A 20,466-nucleotide genomic window follows, 5' to 3' on the forward strand; every position below is an offset into this window, starting at 1 on the left:
TTGCTCAGAGAATTTCTCAACTGCACTTATTATGATTATTATGTTATTAAGAATATATTGCACACTGTGTTAATTATTACTTCAATTATATTTCTTCACATATTTTTTCATATATGTCTTTTTATTTTTGTTTATGTTCCTTCATTGTATTGCGTCGATCATTACTCCGATATTTCTTCTCATCTTTTTTGTCATCATATTTCTTCATATTGTGTGTGTGTGTGTGTGTGTGTGTGTTGTTAATTATTACTTCAATTATATTTATTTGTATATTTCTTCGCATAGTTCTTATTTTATATATGTTTTATATACATGAGGCATGCCAAGGCAAAAATGTTATAAATGCCATTTTTTAAAATTTTTTAGGAGAATGGAATAATTTATTTTTTCTTGAAAACTCACTTAAAAAATTCTATAAAAAAATAATAATTAAAGATATGTAATAGAACAATTAATCTCTACAACAATTTCTGATTAAATAATTCCAATTAAAAAAAGTTATATTAAAGTTGTTAAAATTTCAAAACATTTTAAATAAAAAAGTTATACAATGATCAATGTTTTGAGTTGCTATTTTTTGACTATTCATTTTTTTATTTGTAACAGCTTTCCATCGCGCCAAATGTTTACGTGATAGAATGTCACTTACAAACCATTCATACAATAAAACGCATTTTCACAATTTTGGCACTTACAGTAATTTTACTGTGGCTTGCCTCATATATATGTTTGACAAGTAACGGTTAAACTCTCGCATAGGGATAGAGCGGACTAAACTGAGTCGAAAAGTCCTCTACCTAATTAATAAAATTAATAATTAATATCTTGTTAACTATTGCGAAAATTATAAAATGGTAGAGGACTCAATTTAGTTTATATGAGAGTTTTATCATTAGTTATCAAACACCCTGTATATATATTTCTTCGTATACACTTTAACCTTTATCATATTTCTTCATGTTACTTTATGTTAATCATTATTTTAACCATATATTTTTAGTCAATATGCACGAAATTAGACATTACGGATTACGGCGATAGCAACGGAGCTATAACTAATCCCGAGAGTCCGGAGATGCATCATTGTTCTTCGACGACGCAGCCGTTGGGAACTCCAGAGGTGCGTGATCGCATCGCGATAATATTTCTCCGGGTAACGAGTTTATATTAGGGATGATTTATATTTGAATTGTTGTGAAGAATTGTCGTTTCTGTAGGACGGCATGAAGGAAGAAGATCTGTTGCCCAGGAGACTTTGCCTTGTCTGCGGTGACGTTGCGAGCGGTTTCCATTACGGGGTTGCCTCGTGCGAGGCATGTAAGGCTTTCTTCAAGAGAACTATACAAGGTAAGCGGACTTATCGATTTCCGTAACAGGTCGCAATAATTCGTCCAGATAGCACCAAGGACTACGTTAGTGTGCATTTTCGATCGTACGATATTTGCATAGGTGTGTGTATGTGTGTGTATATATATATATATATATATATATATATATATATATATATATAATAACATAAATGATCTATTACTATATTCCAGACTGTATATTTGGATGGCCTTTTGTAATTGTAGGTTTGAGGATAGTTGGTGCTACCTGGGACAACAGATCGTGTATATTACGATAAAATAGCTAATAATTTTACAGGAAATATCGAGTACACTTGTCCAGCGAACAGCGAGTGCGAGATAAACAAACGAAGACGTAAGGCGTGCCAGGCGTGTAGATTTCAGAAATGTTTGCGGCAAGGAATGCTGAAGGAAGGCGTGAGATTGGATCGTGTTCGGGGCGGTCGACAAAAGTACAGAAGATCCACGGATCCTTATACTCCGATCAAGAATGCCACACTAGAGGGTACTTGATATTAATATAATTTCATATCTCATATCTATTTTATCATGTAACGAAAAAAGACATCTATTAGAAATAATAATTCCCTCTCTCTCATTTCTATCATTAACTTTATTCTTCATTACTCAATGTTTCACGTTTCAAGCTAACGTAGCCGACGTAGTGTCGGCAGGTTCTACTGAAACGATAAGTAAGCTTATTAAATATAATTGTTACCATGTATTCCTGTGCAATATGTGATTTGCTTTATTGATCTTTTAATTTTATTTGGATTTTATGATTTATTTATCACATCTCATTGTTTCTTTAATGCTTGTAAACTTTCTTCATTTATAGCGTTAAATAATTTAGTAATATTTTATCGCTTTATCTTATGACAATATAAATAAAGAGACACATCGTGTCTCGACTTTTACAGACAACAAGTTGGTCGAAGCCTTAGCAGCCTGCGAACCGGATATACTTCAAGTGACCAATGCCCCGAGTACACAGGAGGCGGATCAGAGAACCCTCGCACAACTATCCGATCTCTATGACCGAGAATTAGTCAGCATAATCGGTAATTATTGGATGCGTGGCTGTATGTTAACAATTAGTTATGCTTGATATTTTCTTTTGTTTAGTGAATATTTAATCCGTTTTTCTGTAGGTTGGGCTAAGCAGATTCCAGGGTTCACCAACTTAGCGTTGAACGATCAAATGCGGCTTCTGCAAACTACTTGGGCTGAAGTATTGACCTTTACTCTAGCATGGAGAAGTACGCCTAACAATGGCAGATTGAGGTTCGCGCAAGATTTTACATTGGACGAACGACTCGCGCGTGAATGCCATTGTACGGAGCTTTATACGCACGTAAGTAATTTTCTGTAAAAGTTTGTCTACAGTTATATATCTTAGTATTATTATTAATATTTGTAAATACTATTAAACAGAAAAATAAATTTATTTATTATGTTCAGGATAACTTAATAAGATAATAAAGAAAAATTACATGTTATATACTATTGATAGTTATATTTCTCATATTCATCTTTCACAAATATACATTTAAAATCGCTTAGAAAAAGTTTTTCAATAACGAAATAGAGAGCTAACATTAAATTGCTTTATTGTATTTACGTTTTTACGATTCGCCAGTGTGCAGATTTTTATTGTATTGTGTTTCTTTTTGAACAGTGTATGCAAATCGTCGAGAGAATCCAGCGGTTAGGTTTAACACGAGAAGAATACTATGTGCTGAAAGCATTGATCCTAGCGAATAGTGACGCTAGATCTGATGAACCTCAGGCGCTGTACCGTTTCCGAGATTCGATATTGAATTCCTTGTCGGATTGTGTGGCGGCGGTGAGACCGGGTCAAGCACTCCGAGCCACGCAAAACATGCTACTAGTACTGCCCAGTCTCAGACAGGCCGATGGGGTCATTAGACGTTTCTGGTCCAATGTGTATAGAATAGGCAAAGTACCAATGAACAAGCTTTTCGAGGAGATGTTGGAGAATGTTTGTTATCGATGAGATACACTTGATCGTCTCAAATTTGATAACTCGATCGCCCATTACCAGAATACTGTTGTTTATTGTAAGCTGATGATGTTCACATCGTGTGATTATATATTATTGTACATCATTATTTTGGGCACGTTTTTCGATGTGTTGTTGCATTATCGAAGACACCAGTGAGTGTTAGTGCGTGGGAGAAATGGAGTTATCGATCTTTTTTATTTTCTAATGAACTCGTGAATTTTTATTCTTTTTTTCTTTCTTTTTGTACGAGAAGGACGCTGAAAGTGTGAGTTCGGACAGTTTCTCCATCGTTCGTTGTGATTCACAAATCGTTCTAAATGGCAGACATGTGTAGTCTTCGTTCGAAGTATCTAAACTTTCCTTGTCGAGTACCCCATTTACAGGTACAGAAAGAGAGTATGGAAGAAATATAAAAAAGGAAAGAAAGAAAAAAAGGAGGAAAAATATAATTTTTATGTTGGAACATAACAGTACAAGATGCGAGAAGACTTTCAGAGTACTCATTTTAGGATAGGTGTATGTGGAAGCCAATCGATGGCTTTATTACCAAATAAAGTGTTTCCGTTCGATTGTCATGATCGTAACACTGAATATAGTAATTATAAGATAAGATGTAATAACTGTGGGTGTTTAACATCGTAGCCATGATATCATTGATATTAAGAATCAGCAATCAAAATTACTGTTGTTGAATGGCATTTTCTCTATTCTCTTAATCATTGTTTATTTTTATATTTTTTTTTTGTTTTATTCATTGTATCCTAACAGGAGCGATTGAGATCATCTCCCGTTACATAAATATATATGTAAACATATTGTCTCTTTTGCATTAATCCTTGTAATTATAATAGCTTAAATGTGAAAAGAAATCGAATCATGTTAATCGATCTATTTGTGATAGCTGTATTGAACATCCATAGTTATAGCGATGTAGAGAAAGATATGTCTTGTATATTATCTTAGAATACATCTTTGTACAATATAAACGAGAGATCAAGTTAAAATAGGAGAAGGCGAACGGAAGAAAGATAGCGGGTAGAATGTCTAAATTGTTTCTCAATTGGAGACACGCTGTTTCTACGCAGAAAATTGGGATTTTGTATTTGAAATATATTTTAAGAATTATCGGCTAGATAATTGCCATATTATCATGCTTTTGTTGGCAGTAGAAGTATTTATCCGGTTGTTAAAACGATCGTGTTATGTTATGCCCGTGCCACATAAGAGAAGAAGCAGAAAAATATATTATTGCTAATATATAATTATTAATATTATTTTTATAACACATTACGGTCACTATTATTACATTGATATACAATTAATATTATTATTACCACTATTATATTCAGGGATCTTTATTATCTAGTTGTCACTAATTATTATCATTGTTACGAAAATCAGCGAGCATAATATTATCGACACACTTATGCGCGATTATAACATTATACATGCCTTTCACGATAAGAAATTTTTTAAGAAAACGAGAGATATATAGAAAAGGAGTAAGTTTCATGAAGCTTCGTTTGACGATTATCAGTTGCGAGTCTACAGCGGTTTTTATCAATTTCGCTTATAATCACTTCAGTTGTATAGAAGAAGATTATCTAGTTTCTTAAAATTAAGAGCTAGAGTTAATAGTAAGCCATTTAAGAAGACAAACAATAGATTCAAGTTTAATTCTTTCTCGTCTCTTATTTTTTATTTATTTGTAATTAGAAAATTATTTTCTCAAGGCCGAAGTGGCAAAAACCGCATGCGGACCTCGTACTTACATCGTGGGATTATCGTCATAGGTCTAGAGTGCAATAAAGTTAGGACACGCAGTTCACTTTCCTTAATAACAAAATAATATCTTTTCGCTGTCCCTTAATTGTCCTTATTTTCTGCTCGTAGGCTACGAGCGTCTTTTTCCTTATTCTTTCTGCATTTAAATCTGTGGAAAACAATTTGCGGTTCTATCTGGCACTCGTTATTCTTCTTCACGTTTCTCTGAATAATCTATCATTATTTTTTTGAGTAACTAACATAAAAAAGAAAAGAAACAGAAACTGTTGCAGTCATATCGAATTTTTTTTCTATTCAAACATTCGCGCCTGATTTCATTTTCTAGTAAATTATATTGTTTTTTTGAAAATGATAAAAGTTGAAAAAAGTTATTACTTGGGAAATATAAAGACGTGGAAAAACACTTTTAAAATTACTGATGGTGATATTTTATTATATTTTTGTAGCAGTGTTGCATTACTATTATAAATATGTACTGCTATGTACTGCCATGAAATATTTCTGCAATTCTAATTCTCCTTCTTTAAGTGACATTGCTATAATGTTTTGTATTGTATGAAAATTAATGAAATCCAAAAATGTTTCACAAAAGATAACTTTAGTCTCAGCAAAGGATAGTATTAAAGTGCAGAAAAAAATATATAGTTTCATATAAAATTATATAAAAAATTGACATTTTATATATATATTATATATAGAATATCAATTTTTTAAAATATGTCCATATATATAACATTTTTTTCCGGAACATTTAATACTAATGTTTTTTTGGACAGTCCTGAAAACATTGAATGTTTTTTTTGTTTGTTACTCGTACATAGTTGTCTGAGTAATGTTTGTTTTCCTTTTTTCGTTTGAAAATATGATACATAAATCATAGAATATTCCGGCAATATTGTTGGATCATTCTATGCTCTATGAGCAACACGCTTAGATCGAAAGTTTTTGTAAAAAAATTGCAGAAATGAAGTTTTACTTTGCGGAGAGTTTGTATTTCGCAGTGTTATGTACATCAACGTATTTGTCGTTTGACTAAAGCTCGTTAAGACTAAAAAAAAAAGACTTTTTCCCCAATGACATCTCCGTGTAACGCGATACCGATGTTTTCCTTTGTCTTTCGTTGAGGCTAACGAGCTTTCCCGTTTAACTGTGATATTCGCATTACTGGGCGCATTACATTGTATATTTCACTGTCGCTGGAGTCAATCTGTAGAATAAATATTTCTTTTTTCACTCCTTTGTTATACGTGCGTGTTGAAAGAACCGCAATGATTTTAAAAATATTCGTTGATCCATGTCCCTCGAAATTTCCATATTGTCCCAATTTCTTCCACTTGAGAGATGAATAAGAATAATTTTCGCCGATTTCGTCCCGACTTCTTCCTTCCGTTCTTTACGTTAAATTCTGAATCACTTTTTCCTCCGCAAGTTTACGATCAATTACTAACAATCGTACAACTCCTGCTATTTCACGTCGCAAAGTTACCCCCTCAAGGCCCTCCAATCGTGCCGGCACGATGGACACAGAAAGATTTTAAGGGCGTACAAGGGCAGATATTTTCGTGTGTGTCGCCTCATCGAAAAAAAAAAAAGATAGAAAGAGAATGAGAGAGAAGAAAAAAAAGCGTCAGGTATTGTTATGTACGCTGCCGAAAGTTTCATACTCATTACTCTTTCAAGCATTTTTTTCTTTGTACATATAATACATGTAATCACCGATTTGCCATGGCGGTAGAATCGTAGTCTCAGGGTTGCAAGCAAGCAAACACGATACAAACGATAGGCACATTCAAATAGTTAAGCGAATTTATCTCTGTCAAACATTATAGAAATAGTAAATAAAATGATAGATTTAAACGAGGGGAAAGAATAGGGCGTTAAAATAAAAATGCGATGCGTTACGTAGAAGTTTGCGAGATTACGAAGGGTAGATAATCGTTGTGGAAACGAAAGGGAAGCAAATGCGGCATGGACAAGGATGGAACTATTATGGATTAATTATTATAAAAGTATAATTATTGTGAGAGACATGGTGCGGAATAATTAACTATTAGGGATTAATTAGGCTTTTATTTTTTTTGTGATGGAGAAGCACGTCGAATTTTACAAAACTTGCGCTTCGTCGCCGCACAGTTTCTAAACTTTCTGTTTTGAACGCGCGTGATTTGTCAGACGGTGATGTGTTATTTCATTGAGATCTCGTATTAGAGGGTGATTAAGATTACGTGTAATTTATTGTGGAAGGACGATTCAAGATATATTGAAGATTCTTTCGCGAAATAAAAAATGTGATGCAACGTGACTCTCTTCTTTCCCGAGGATAAGGAAAGGATAAGGAAATGACGATTGTATAGCGCTAATAATACGTGGCTAAGTAAGTTCCTTCGACGGCAGAGATCTTGCCCTTTCGACTTTGCGATACGCAAACGCGTCTATATTGAGAGTGTATTATATACAGTTCGTATATAAACGTATACGTACAAGATGTGTGGCAGGCGGGCTGCGATTTCGAGATTTTTTATATTTGCAGAGCGGATTGTTTGTAAGTGCGGATTTGAACGATCTCTCTTCAGGCTTTCCCTTAATTATATAAAAATCGTGCGAAATTGTTGAGCTTTTTTAGTTTTTTGTCTTACGAGTTATCACTTTTCCTGTCTCAAGTCCGTCGATGTGATTCGCGTCTGTAAGAAGAAAGATGAGATACTGCTTCTACAATGGTTATATAAATATGTACGTATAGTTACTTTGTAATTATGACGTGATAGATTCTATACATAATTTTTATATGTATGTATGTTGTATGTGTATGAAAGAGAGAAACAGAGAGAACGCTATATAATTCGGTATGTATCTGTAAAAAAAATGAGGCCGAAGAGATAATATAAATGTATCAATATTGTCGATGCAACGCAATTGCAAACAGTGCGGAGTTTCATAACGCGAATAATTAGAATAGTTTGTATGAGAGAAAAAGTGAGAAAGAGAAAATGAGTGTACGTTAAGATGACGATATATCTACAACGAGATGCAGAAAATAAATCAACAAACGACACGCTGTATGGAATTACCTCGGTAATAGTGCCTTTGTTCATTACTCCTTCAATCCTTCATATATGGAACAAATAATTTTTTATTTTATTATGCAACAGAAATCGCCGAATCTTTTCAAATATCTGTCAGAGGGCATCGACAATTTTCAACATAAATTGAAAATTAATTCTTCTCGTTGAAACTCTCTCTCTCTCTCTCTCTCCATAAAAAAGTTATAAAATGTTACGCTTTATTTAACATTGGAGTTTGTTTCAGCATTTTTTAACTCTGACCATAGCTCTGTGTTAAAGTATTTAATATTGGAAATTTTAAAGAAATTCTCATTATAGTTTTCAGTTGGAAATGTACATTTAATATGCTAATATTGTAACCGCTACAGTGATGATTCAACGATTTCGTTTCCGGTAAGGGAAGTTCACAAATAAGCTGACTTGCTATATAATATCAGCGATTGAAAACACTCTTATGTGTTCCTGGACACATCCGCGGCGCGGAGGGATCGGATGCAGCTCTCGCTTTACAAGAAGCGAGAATCGCTTTGTATTTCATGTGTCGTACCGCGAGTCGCCGGTGAAAATGTGCCGATCCTAACGAAACGAAGTGCTCGCATACCGTCACTCATCCGCGCAAACAGTTCGAGAAGCGGAATGTCGCGAGAAATGTTATCGTATGTTTCAATTCTTTTTTGCGCGGTGTTAATTGTCAACAGTAAGTGCACGCTGTATTATTTCATGTTTCCTGAAGGGATCTCCGGCTATTCGTCAATCTTTAGTGACATTGGATTATCGCCGTCGGATGATAAGACATTGTTTCGAGATTTGTATTACGAATCACAAGAATAACCGGGAGCTTAGAAATTAATATGTACAATTTAATAATGAAATTAATGAAAATTAATTTTTTCTATAGTCTCATATCAAGTTAGATCTTCGTCTTTTCTTTGCATTGTTCTTTAGGCACTCAATTGTAATAATGATTAAATTATTTTTAAAATCTTTATGAATTTCTGAAAATGATAATTCTTTCTTAGAAAGAATTTCCTGTTGATTAAGCCCGCTTTAAACTATTCATAATTTGCATTATTGCGATGTTAACGTTTTCTATTTAGTATTGTTTATGTCCTTTAATCTTTTAGACATTTTTTTATATTGTAGAGCATATAAATTATAAATAAGCCGGTAATTCGTTCTTATTTCATGATCATCTTAAGTAATGTTTTAAGATGTTAATATGACATTTTAAGACAGTACTTAAGACAGTTTTAAATTAAGTACTATAAATACTATTTTGAACTTAAATATGAATTATCTAAAATTGTCTTTAAATTAAATTAAAGATGAGACGTTTGAGAAATAATTTGGACCGCAAAGGATTAACACGATTCCTCATAGAGAAAATTTAATGACAACTGAGCCACGTAACGCGAAGGACTATTTCCATTTTTATAAAAAAAGATGAAATTACGGATTTATAATATTACAATTTTTAATATTTCTGTAAAAGAAAAAAATTCACTTTACGATTCATTTGAGAGGAGAAACAAGATTCCTAGATGTATTTTTTCTTCTTTTGCAGCGGAATGCGCGAGTAGCATTCCAGATCGCTGTTTGAAACTGGTCAGGTTCGATGTCAACGAGATCGAGAATCATTTGTCGAAATTAAATCTCACGGACGTGCCTACCGTAAACATGATGACCGCTGGATTTAAGTGTCCGATTTCCGCTCTGCCCTTCGGTACGCTGAAGTCGGACTGGGCCAGACTGTTGTTGCTTCGAGAAGCTCAACCTAATGGGTCGATCATCAAGCTTAAACTCGTTCGGTTGATGCGAATATTGATAATTGCTTATTACCAAATGGAGGAACGTATTGACGTGACGGATTCTGAGGCGAAGATCGCAAAGTAAGCCGAAAGAAATTTCTTTTCTTTTCTAAAGTCAGATACACATAAAAAAACATAAGGAAATAATATTTAAGTGAATCGGTCAATCACAGTAGAAAACATAATTATTGCCCTAACTTCTCTATCATGATTGGTTAATTCGCTTACTGCTTACATTTTATTGTCTTACGTTTTTCTATGTATTTCTCACTTAAATCTTCGAGGGAGGAAGATACGTTTCGATTTCTTGGAAAACCCGTCTTCGCCGTTTTCATTTTGTTAATTATCTTATTAGATTCGATATAATTGAATGGTCAATTACTGCGAACAATTATCTATTCTCTTCTCTTATTACTATTCTCGATTACGTGTTTCGGCGATGCATTAAAATAGCGCATACGTTCGCTAAATATTTGATTTGCAGAACGTGACGGAAGTTCCTCGCGAAAACTTTAAGTGCGCGAATCGCATGATTCTTTGAAAATGAGCTTTAACAATTCAGCAGTAGCTTATTTGCTGAAGGTAAGTGCAGTTGGAGACACGTTCCCTTGTAATCAAACTCGCTCGAACTTTAGTCCAGTACACGTTTCGCGTCTATTTAAGTTGGGATTTAAGCTAAGAGGAACGAGAAGAGAGAAGTCCTGGATGATGAATTTATCGAATTGCTACCATTACGGGGCCGGTCTAAATCCACGCAAGTTTTACGGCGTATATATGTAAAGGGTTTCAATCGTATCCAATTTGTCCGACAATTTTTTTCCTCCAGTCCTTAACGCAAAAGTTCCGCTGCTAACAGCTTCTTGATACCTCAATTAAAAAGTTACAATAAATCATGAATGCGTTTATATATTTATTTTTAATAAAAACTTTCTTTTTTTTTATCATTAAACCACCAAAATGTGATAGAATTCGACGACACTAATTAGCTTAATAATTTCACTTCAGGAAATCTATGATAGAAGAAACGATGACGACCGTGGCTGAGGATAAGAGCCAATCGCATTGCCCAAATAATAATTCTTCGAAAGCCGAAATTTCGAGTAACAATGTGATTAATCATTGTCCGTGCACGTTTTTGAATGCAACGCGATTGGTTACCAAAAAAGACTCGAGGATAAAGTCGAACGCGACGATGAAGAACTTATCGAGTCCCAACGGGACAATCACATTCGCTCCATCCGACGCGACACGTCGAAACGTTACGTCGTCGAGCGATCTTGACACGACGATCACGTATCATCAGGACGACGCGAAAAAAGCGGCAATGAGGATACTCGGTAACTGCTTGAAACAATCTTTGAAGAATGTTACGCGACGGCAACCGAGCAATAAAATATTCGAGATCGTGAAAAATAAGGCGAAGTCTATCGAGGATAACGAAATCGGCGATCGCAAGAGAGATCGCATCATTAGGATATCGCCGCCGATAAACGAATTCTGGCGATACGTGACGTTTCCCACGAAGTCGCCCTTAACTATCGCCAGCGTAGCCCCGGCATATCGAATGCGGGAATTAAATGGATTCAGAACAGGTCGGAAGTCGCGAAAACGCGTGAAATTGAATAATGATATTTACGAAAGCTTCAGGCAGTTTTATGGTGCCAATAAGAATGCATAAAGATGTAAAGAGGACTCTTAAAGTGAATGTCTTCATGTATTGAAACAGTCGGAAAGTTTATTTTTATTGGAACTTTGTCTCCGCTACTTTCGAATATTTGAAATTGTGTGTTATAAAATATGAAAAGTTCTGAAAGATAATCTTTATGTCTACATAGACAATTTGGAGAGAAAAAAATTTTCAATTGGAAATGTAGGAAATGTTAAATAATGCTATTTTACATATATATATACACACTATTCTATTATATGTATTCTATTGTATTATTCTATTCTATTCTACTGAATAGTATTCTATTGAATTTTATTATTCTATTATATGTATATACATATAATAGAATAGTATACATTTATATATATAACATTTCTAATTCATTTGTGCGCATTTATATGCGTTGTGATTTTAGTAATTGTGATTCGGATATGAGAAGGAGATTCTCGGACGAAATATTCAATTTTGGATACTTTTTAAAATTGACTTTAAATTCATTGTTTGGCGGTAGACATCTGACTGACTCGATCACCTGATAACTCATCAAAATTAAGAGTTAATGCATAAATATTCTTACATCCACATGCATCAAAATTATACTAAGATAAAAATTTCAAACATAAAAATTTAAGACCACAAAATTTAAGATCACAAAATATTATACATAATTTTATATATACATATACTTAATAATAAAAAAAAATATATAAATTATATAATAGAAATACGAAACTAGAAATTATATAATTATGTGCTTCGCATTTTCACAAAATATGCGGGCAATATCTCGATTGAGAATAAAGAAAAAAAAATGGGAAAAAAGGACAAATTATATGAAAAGAATATAATATATGTCATATTCTTGTATTTTTCTCAATGTTCCTCCACAAGCTTATCATTCGGTACATCAGGCTTCGCCGGATAAACGTTTGCCGATATCTCACAGAAAATCTTAATAAAATCGATCTTTCAATATATCTTTGTTCCGATATTCTTACAGGAGCGACATTTGTGCGAAACGATTCGCCAATTTTTGACGTTTATCTTGTCGACTGATAAATCTGAAGAAAGAGCGTTTCGTTTCCTATTAAAATACAACGTTGGTCTCTGTGTATTATTATTACTATATTATTACGCAAAGGTACACGGCGTGGAAAGAACAATACCATCGAGCGAGATACAATTTGATCGAAGTGTATGATTTACTTTGTTCACAATCGTGACTCGCATTTATTTCGCTCTGTTTTGCGTATTTCGTATGTGTTGTTTACACGCTCGGAAATGCGAAATGTGGAGAACGTTCGATCGGCGCCACGACGTTTCGATATATCTATTTTCAACGCTGGAATATCGTCTGCCACGCGCACGTGTTGCACGTCCGCGGAAATGCACGAAGAAATTCGCGGTCCTACAAAAATCGAGATTTATACGACTACGATGGGATATATAACGGCATTATATGTATATGCTGTCGATCCCGAGTATATCGGCAGCAATTGTACCGCGAGTTTCGAATGGTTGAGTTATAGCGACTCGAGTTCAATAAGGTTGCGATCCGATTCACGATCACAACGTTTAAGAAAAGTAACTCTTCCTGAGTGCAACTCAGAGGTCACGGAGAACAAAACAATTTTCTAATGTCCGTGTTACACTATGCATTGGAGATTGACGATTATGTGTATTAGAACAAAACAGATTAAAATTAAAACCAGCAAATATATTATAATAAACCAAAATTAGCTGCGGCAGAGAAAATCTTTTTTTCTGTGTTGTTATCTATCAAACGTTAAACAAGAATGACATGACACCTTGGTGGGAATCCGAATACGCTCTAACTTGGTAGTTATTGTCATTTGATTTTTTACAATTTGAAGCTAATTTTTGATTGATTCAAAAAGCAGCCATTATGTTGAACTGCACCGCTTTTATCCGCTTAATAAAAGAACGTTCGCCTGGGATCCGAAATTTAATTCAACAGTGACTCTTTCAAATTAATACAATAAGTGCAAAAGGGAACGACTTCTGCGAGCGAGCGAGCGAGCGAAAGTGACCGCGTTACTTTATTAAACAAATGTAAATCAATCGGAGAAACGATAAGGGAGCATTCCAGTTTGAAACTTTCGCCAGACTACGAGAACGAAGGGTGTGGAGAAAAGTAAGCTGAGAAACTAATCATGACTTCGAATTCAATCGCGAGATTTCCGCGGAATCATCGTTTAGAATCGCGACGCCTGATTCGTTCACTCGCTCACGCGGGCCTCTAATATTAATTTCAATCTACATAAATGCATAATAATAAATTCAATAGCGGTTCCCGCGGATGTGCGCGACTTGGAGAAAATCGGAGATATTACAGCGTTCGGAAAAATTCTTCTTGCGATCACGGCTGAGCGCGCGGGGCTTCTTTCTTTCTTTCTTTCTTGAATGAACGAAATAAAGCTGTCTGTGATATTGCATCGTTCGTCAAAATAATCGTTTTATTAATAAACTGGAAATTGTAAAAATCCATGAAAATATTATTAGACCCCAAGACACGTTTTGATCAAATATGGTTTATTTTTTACTTAATATTATTCATTTCATTAATCTTTATAATAGTATTAATATTTTAGTAACTGTTAATTGTATTAATTTTAATTTATTTTAGTATCAATAAGTTGATCTGTTATAATTTTGATAAGTAACTTATTAATGTATGTATAATACATCATTTTTTTGGAATGAAATCGGCTGGTATTTTTATAGTTCTTATTTCAAGATTGTTTTTAATAATGTCTTAAGATGTTAATATATGGCTCTATGTTAATATTGGCTTATGATATCTTAAGACTGTACTTAAGACGATCTTACATGAAAAGAATAATTTTGTTGAAGCATCTAAAAATTTATTTAAACATAGGTTTAAAAATAATTTCGTCGGACTACCAAAATAATTACATAGGAATGTCAAGTATCAATCAATATTCTAGCCATTAAAGTTAATATCCTATATAATTATTTTAATAATTTAACAAAATTATTTTCAGATCTGTATCTTGCTTATATAATTATCAGTAAAACCATCTTTTCCGTAAAAGTAAGAACTAATTATGAATATCAGTCATAGAATCAGATTTCACGTGAAAAATTATTCTTCGCTTCTCAGTTTGAATGTAAACGCAGTTTTTTTTATTCAATTTCTACTATAAGTCACGACTATTGAATCGTTTCAAGATATACAACTCCAACTCGAGCATTTCGTCTGACACGAGACGCTTCTGAAACGAGATTCAAGTAACAACTGCAAATGCGGGTCTTAAAGACATCGCGATGTGTAGATAATTGTTACTTCATCTTAGAGTTGATTATAGTAATTTTCCTTGCTTCACCCAATTTCCTTCATTCGCGCCTCTTTATAACTTCGCGCACTCCAGCATGGAAATTAGCTTCGTATCGCATTCGACAAAGGCCAATGAGATTGTCGTCGCGGGATAAAAGCAGGGATAATATTTCAGTTGTTTCATCGTTTTACGGTTTTGTTACGCCGCACGAGATTCGCGAATTTTTCACGCTTCGCAATATCAGATATCAGAATTTCAAAGCCTGCGAAATATCTGTTTGCCACGATATCATTTATTTTTAGCCTTTATTTATATAAAGATCATTTTTTAAATATCTCATGAACTTAATTCAAGTAGATGATATCTAATGATAGATATTTTATGATTAGCACGAGATTATTTTTGCGCGAAACCAAAAACGAGACGAGTAACGATGATCCTTTTTCACGGCTTCCTCTCGATTTCTCGGCCTTCGGTATCGGTAACCTTTAACTATTCGAAATACCTCGGAGTCTCGTTTGCATGCCGGCAGTTGCATGCTGTCGGAAGGGTAGGTAAAGTTTCAACCCCGCGGTGGTCTCGGGCGAATATTAGGCGTCGCGTCCGGGTTACACGTGATACCGTCGTTCCGTAATTCCGCGGGCGCGCCGAGTAAGCTACGGGGTCCAATCTTCGAGGTCCGGCTGTTTCAATTTTCGACAGTTTCAGTTTTCGAAAGTTTGTCGAAAGCTGCTGCGCTGCCATTCAGCGACAACGATCGCGCGGTAGAGAATACCTGGGTACGACATATTGCGGTGGAGACGCCGCTCGTCGTTGTTGACCGCGGAAGCTGATTGTTGCCAGTAACGACCATTCAGTTTGTAATTTGTTTTGCGAAACTGTTTGCAATGATGATAAAAAGCGCGGAGAATCAAAATGAAAAAGTTGTATAAAATAATTAATTTTTAAATCATTTTTTACACAGATTATTATTCCTTTCCTTGGCTAATTATAGCCTTTTCATTAAAATCTTCTAAGCTTTTAAAATGTTCTTTTAATGATATACGGAAAGGTTTTGCTAAATATAACTAAAAATTTAGATACAGATAAGTATAACTAAAAAGCTAGATACACATCTGAAAATAATTTTGGACTATCAAAATGTAGGAGTGCTTAAGTTGATTGCTGGAATGTTAAAAGTTCTTGCAATATTGCTTATTATGCTTGAGATTCCTAGATAATTATTTTGATACAAAATTATTTTTAGATCTGTAATAAATTTTTAAATACTTCAGTCAAATCGTTCTTTCTGTATATAAATATACCTTCTTTCCTTAAAAAATGTTGAGATGCTGGAAATATGTAATGCGAGTAATATAAATATTTTTTCCGAAATCTTGATGTTTAAAATAAAAAAACCTTCAAACTGAATTTTTTATCCGTATATTTTACATTGGATGTGAATAATAAAGAGTAAAATATGCAAGTTAAAAATATTCTTAAAATTTGTTCAAAATAGATCGTGACACAAAAGATTCAAATGCATTATTCAAAGACGACAGAGATACAAGCGAGAAACATTTTCTTATTCTTTTCTTTTTCTGAAATTTTGCTTGAAATAAAAAACCCTCGAACTATTTTTTATCTGCTTGCTTCAAACGGATGTGACTAATAAAGAGTTAAACATGAGTTTAAAAAAAAAATCTTGTTAATATTTTACTCAAAATAAATCATGACACAAAAGATACAATATAGTATATATTATTGAAAGATACCAAAAATATAATACGCGTTACAAAATTATTTACGAAAATCTATATCTTAGAAATTATGTCTTGACTTCAAAATGTCGAAAAGCTATTATACATGTATTATTATTTAATAAATTATTATAAGAACGAATCGAATTGGGAATCGCGCATCGCGATCGACCGAAATCGATTCGGTTCGGTCGGGAGAGCGCACGGTACCGATCGCGGCCGGCTGGCTCATCTTAATCACCAATTCATCACCCGCCATTGCCCCTCGAGGCATTCGCGCGTGAACCTAACCAGATAGACGATACATCGACCGTACCAAACGCGTAGCTCCGCAGCCTCCGTGCCGATCTAATAGATCGTCGGTATAGGCCGACGAGAACGAGGCAGTGGTATGGACAATCTCGGCCGTCCGGCCCGGTTACCACGGCCGGTTAATGCCTGTCTCCCCCGGTCTCGAGGAAGACAGGGTGGGATGCGAGAGGACCGAGCAAAGGAGAGGGACAGGGGAGGCTCGGCTCGGGTCGGGCGAGAGGGAGGGTGGGTAAAGTTAAGGCTGGTTCGGGGGATGGTTGGAATTGATACGAACGTTCTCGCTGACGTGGACGGCCCGACCCGCAGCTCCGCTCTCGCCGATAACAACCCTTAAATCATTCCTAACCGGGGGCCGTCCCGCCACCCCATCCGTTGCTCGCCCCGCCGCGTCATTCTTTGCCCGATGCGTTTTTCTACTTAGGGAAAATCGGCGATATCAAGAAATTGCTGATTTGCGGCCGGCAACGAACCGTTCGGAACAAATCGTGATTGTTACGTCAGCGAGGGAAGAAGGATATCCTAAATACGCCGATGATATTGAACATATTGGAAGACATTTTTGAAGAATTAAACATCGCAGGTATTTAATTTGCAATTACGAAAATAAATTAAAAAATTTACATTTTGTATTTTTATTAAAGGTATATTTATCAAAATTATTTTTTATAATCGATGAGCGGCAATTAGCAGCCGTGCAAATGAAAATATTTATTACACAAAATAGATACACAAAAATTTTAAAAATTATAAAAATATCCTAAGCCAAAATTAATTCAGGGTAATATAAAATTTTATTAGAAATTACACTCCTTTGTTGATGTTACTTTGATGTTAATCAGCCACGAACCAAAATGCATTTTACACGAATTACGTTAATTATTCGATAAATACGATTGTGCCGAGCTCTAGACAATGGAGAGGAATTCTATAGAACCTCATCTATAGTCTAATACTATTAGTACTATCTATGAGAAATAAAGGAATAAATCTTTCATCTCTCATCCCACTTCTTCCTAAAAAAAGAAACATTTGAGCGGAATAGCAGAATTGTAACCGCAATGATGCATCTTATGTGACATTGCTTGTAATCTACGTGGATGTAATTGACAAAGCGTTAATTGTTCCAAAGTATTTATTGTTTAAATCGAGGACACACACTGAAATTTAAAGCGCACACGCAGCTGTCGAGGACGAGTAAGCGGCGCCAGGTAGAAAGGGTTAGTGGAGAACAGCGCTCAACCGTTTTACCCCCTTTCCCCAACGCGAAGATGCGTTGGCCCGTGAACTCACCGATAATGCAGAATTATAGTCCACGGCACTGCTGGAACCTCCCTTTTCGAGCCAGCCGTGCGACTACCTACGAAACGCCTATCACCGCGCGTATCGAGGCGTGAGCAGGGGTTGGTTTGCACGCACGTATTACACCTCGGTGATTACGCGTCCCATCCCGACCCGATGCCACCCTCCTCCGCTCATCCGAGAAAGACTTGCCGGATTTTCCAAGGCACTCCCGTGTCCCGCTGAAATCGCGTAAAGATCTCCCGGATATCTTTATCTCTCCCGCCTTTATTTTTGCGACACGCCCAATCGGATAGTCTCAATAATTGTGAGAATCGAATTGCAGTGAACGATACAGTGAATGATATTTTACAAATATCACGAGCATTATAAAATAAATCAATATAAGAACCCAGCGAACAAGCTGACGTTATTTATCGTCTTTAATGTCAAAATAACGTTGAAATGATGACAAATAACATCAGCTTGTTTGCTGGGAATAATACTTAGAAAAATGTTTTGAGTCAAGCTCTTGATTATTTATTTCGAATCTTTAGACTGATGATGTTTTATTGGTACGTTTCGTACGTTTTATTGGTTTAATAAAAAATTTTTCTTAATAAATGTATACTGTCTAATAAGTTGACTCATCTAGCTAATATAAATCATGTAATAGTCAAACAAACGCAGAAAGTGTAAAAATTCAAGAGAAAGGTACGAAGTCAAGAAAAACACTACACTGCGCAAAAGATTACAACAAAAGAAATGGAAAAACGATGTATATTTCTTTTCTTCAAATAATCTCTAATATTTATTATATAATTCTAATAGTTGTTAATAACGTAATGGTAACAGCGACATTTCGGTTTATAGTTGCATGATATGTACATCGCAGTTGCAAAGGAAATCGTGACTTTGCCGGAATTAAATATAGCGTACGGGCGCAATGCGAGACTTTCATATTGCCGTAAAGGCAATGAAAATTACAATTATCTCGAATTAAAGAGACATACGTTCTAAAAAGTTTGTGGCCAAAGCGCACAGCAAGTTGAGATTACTTTTTCTCTCTGCAATTATATAGCGACATTCCGTAATATGTACAGCATATTACATTACAAAGTTTTTATATTATGCTACTTTTTCGCTCTCGTGTCGAAAGCAGTTAAATGATATGCGTTTGGTCGTCAGACTAATAATACTTTTTTTTTTTACGAAATAATATAAGTTAATCAGAATTTTCATAAATTATTTGCTGCAACTCCTAAACTGAACTCCATCTGATATTTTTCTTCTCATTATTTAAAGCAATCTTAAAGATTGATGCTATTTTTTCTTCTCCTTTTCTTTTTCTTTGTTGTTTGAAAAAAAGAGAAACTTCTTTTTTTTCAGATTTTTAAGAGTCTTGTTAACATCAAATTATTAATTTGATTAATATTTAATTTGATTTTTTTCTTATAAGATGTTCATTAGCGTAAAAAATTATTAAATTGCTTGTCACATGATGTTACTATTCTAGTTCTGTTTATGATTGCGTTTCAAGACCGAAAAAAATGTCCGTACGGTCTGTAAAATTAGATATACATAAATTCACACAGAAATATTTAATCAAGATCCGCTTTGACCAAATGTAGGATTTTGTTTATTTAATTAGATTTAACTTCTTTTCTTTTTAATATCTGTAATGTGCGTGCACATAATCTTGTCTCTATCTCTCTTCTTCTCTCATTGCGATTTGAGTTACGACAGAAACTGGTTCAAGGCGAAGATTCAGTGTATAATTCATAGATACTTAGATTTGCCCTAAGAACAAACCTAGTAACAGAGATTGTCGAAACCACTGGCCGTTCCCCGGGGTGCTATCACGTTTTACCCCTGTTCCAAGCCTTGATATTACAGGCTTACATAATACGCGCTTGAATTTTCATAAAGTGCACGAATGGAATCACTGTAAGTGAAACTAACGACATGACTATACGAACAGTCGTGTCGTTTGAATAATTTGAATAGGTTTGAAATATATATATATAAAGCTGAATTATTCGATAAATCAAATTACTTGAAGATTCCACATAGTGATCGAATAATTGTGTCAACTTTAATAAATTAGCTTTTTAGGTC

General features: G+C 34.6%; 2 protein-coding genes across 12 annotated transcripts in view; both read left to right on the forward strand.

The window, feature by feature from the left end:
• The window catches only part of ERR (estrogen-related receptor), a 30,512-nt gene extending 22,276 nt beyond the window's left edge, over window positions 1-8,236 (forward strand). For 3 of the 11 annotated variants that reach the window (XM_087415667.1, XM_087415668.1, XM_087415660.1), the window contains 7 exons: window positions 1,001-1,153; window positions 1,218-1,347; window positions 1,633-1,854; window positions 1,997-2,041; window positions 2,243-2,410; window positions 2,501-2,703; window positions 3,028-8,236. In XM_087415667.1, coding sequence (XP_087271793.1) covers window positions 1,001-1,153; window positions 1,218-1,347; window positions 1,633-1,854; window positions 1,997-2,041; window positions 2,243-2,410; window positions 2,501-2,703; window positions 3,028-3,366 — 1,260 coding nt within the window. In that variant the 3' untranslated portion in view covers window positions 3,367-8,236. The remainder of the gene's footprint in view (window positions 1-1,000; window positions 1,154-1,217; window positions 1,348-1,632; window positions 1,855-1,996; window positions 2,042-2,242; window positions 2,411-2,500; window positions 2,704-3,027) is intronic. The other 8 variants (XM_087415662.1, XM_087415663.1, XM_087415661.1 and 5 more) reach the window with 8 other exon arrangements.
• Window positions 8,237-8,391: 155 nt separating this feature from the next.
• LOC105147691 (uncharacterized) lies at window positions 8,392-20,175 on the forward strand. The gene is made up of 3 exons (XM_011058865.2): window positions 8,392-8,919; window positions 9,787-10,111; window positions 11,036-20,175. The coding sequence occupies exons 1-3, from the start codon at window positions 8,715-8,717 to the stop codon at window positions 11,706-11,708; spliced, it is 1,203 nt and encodes a 400-aa protein (XP_011057167.2). The 5' UTR covers window positions 8,392-8,714; the 3' UTR covers window positions 11,709-20,175.
• The last annotated feature ends 291 nt before the right edge of the window (window positions 20,176-20,466 follow it).

Source organism: Acromyrmex echinatior, chromosome 18 (assembly GCF_024713525.1).
Source record: "Acromyrmex echinatior isolate Ae372 chromosome 18, ASM2471352v2, whole genome shotgun sequence".
In the NCBI taxonomy this organism is placed as follows: Eukaryota; Metazoa; Arthropoda; class Insecta; order Hymenoptera; family Formicidae; genus Acromyrmex; species Acromyrmex echinatior.

What these genes read in the sequence shown, in the direction of transcription:
- LOC105147691 (XM_011058865.2), top strand. Translation starts at nt 8,715, where the DNA reads ATGCAGCTCTCGCTTTACAAGAAGCGAGAATCGCTTTGTATTTCATGT. An exon ending in CGCGGTGTTAATTGTCAACA is followed by an intron (nt 8,920 to 9,786) that starts GTAAGTGCACGC and finishes CTTCTTTTGCAG; the next exon opens with CGGAATGCGCGAGTAGCATT. An exon ending in TCTGAGGCGAAGATCGCAAA is followed by an intron (nt 10,112 to 11,035) that starts GTAAGCCGAAAG and finishes ATTTCACTTCAG; the next exon opens with GAAATCTATGATAGAAGAAA.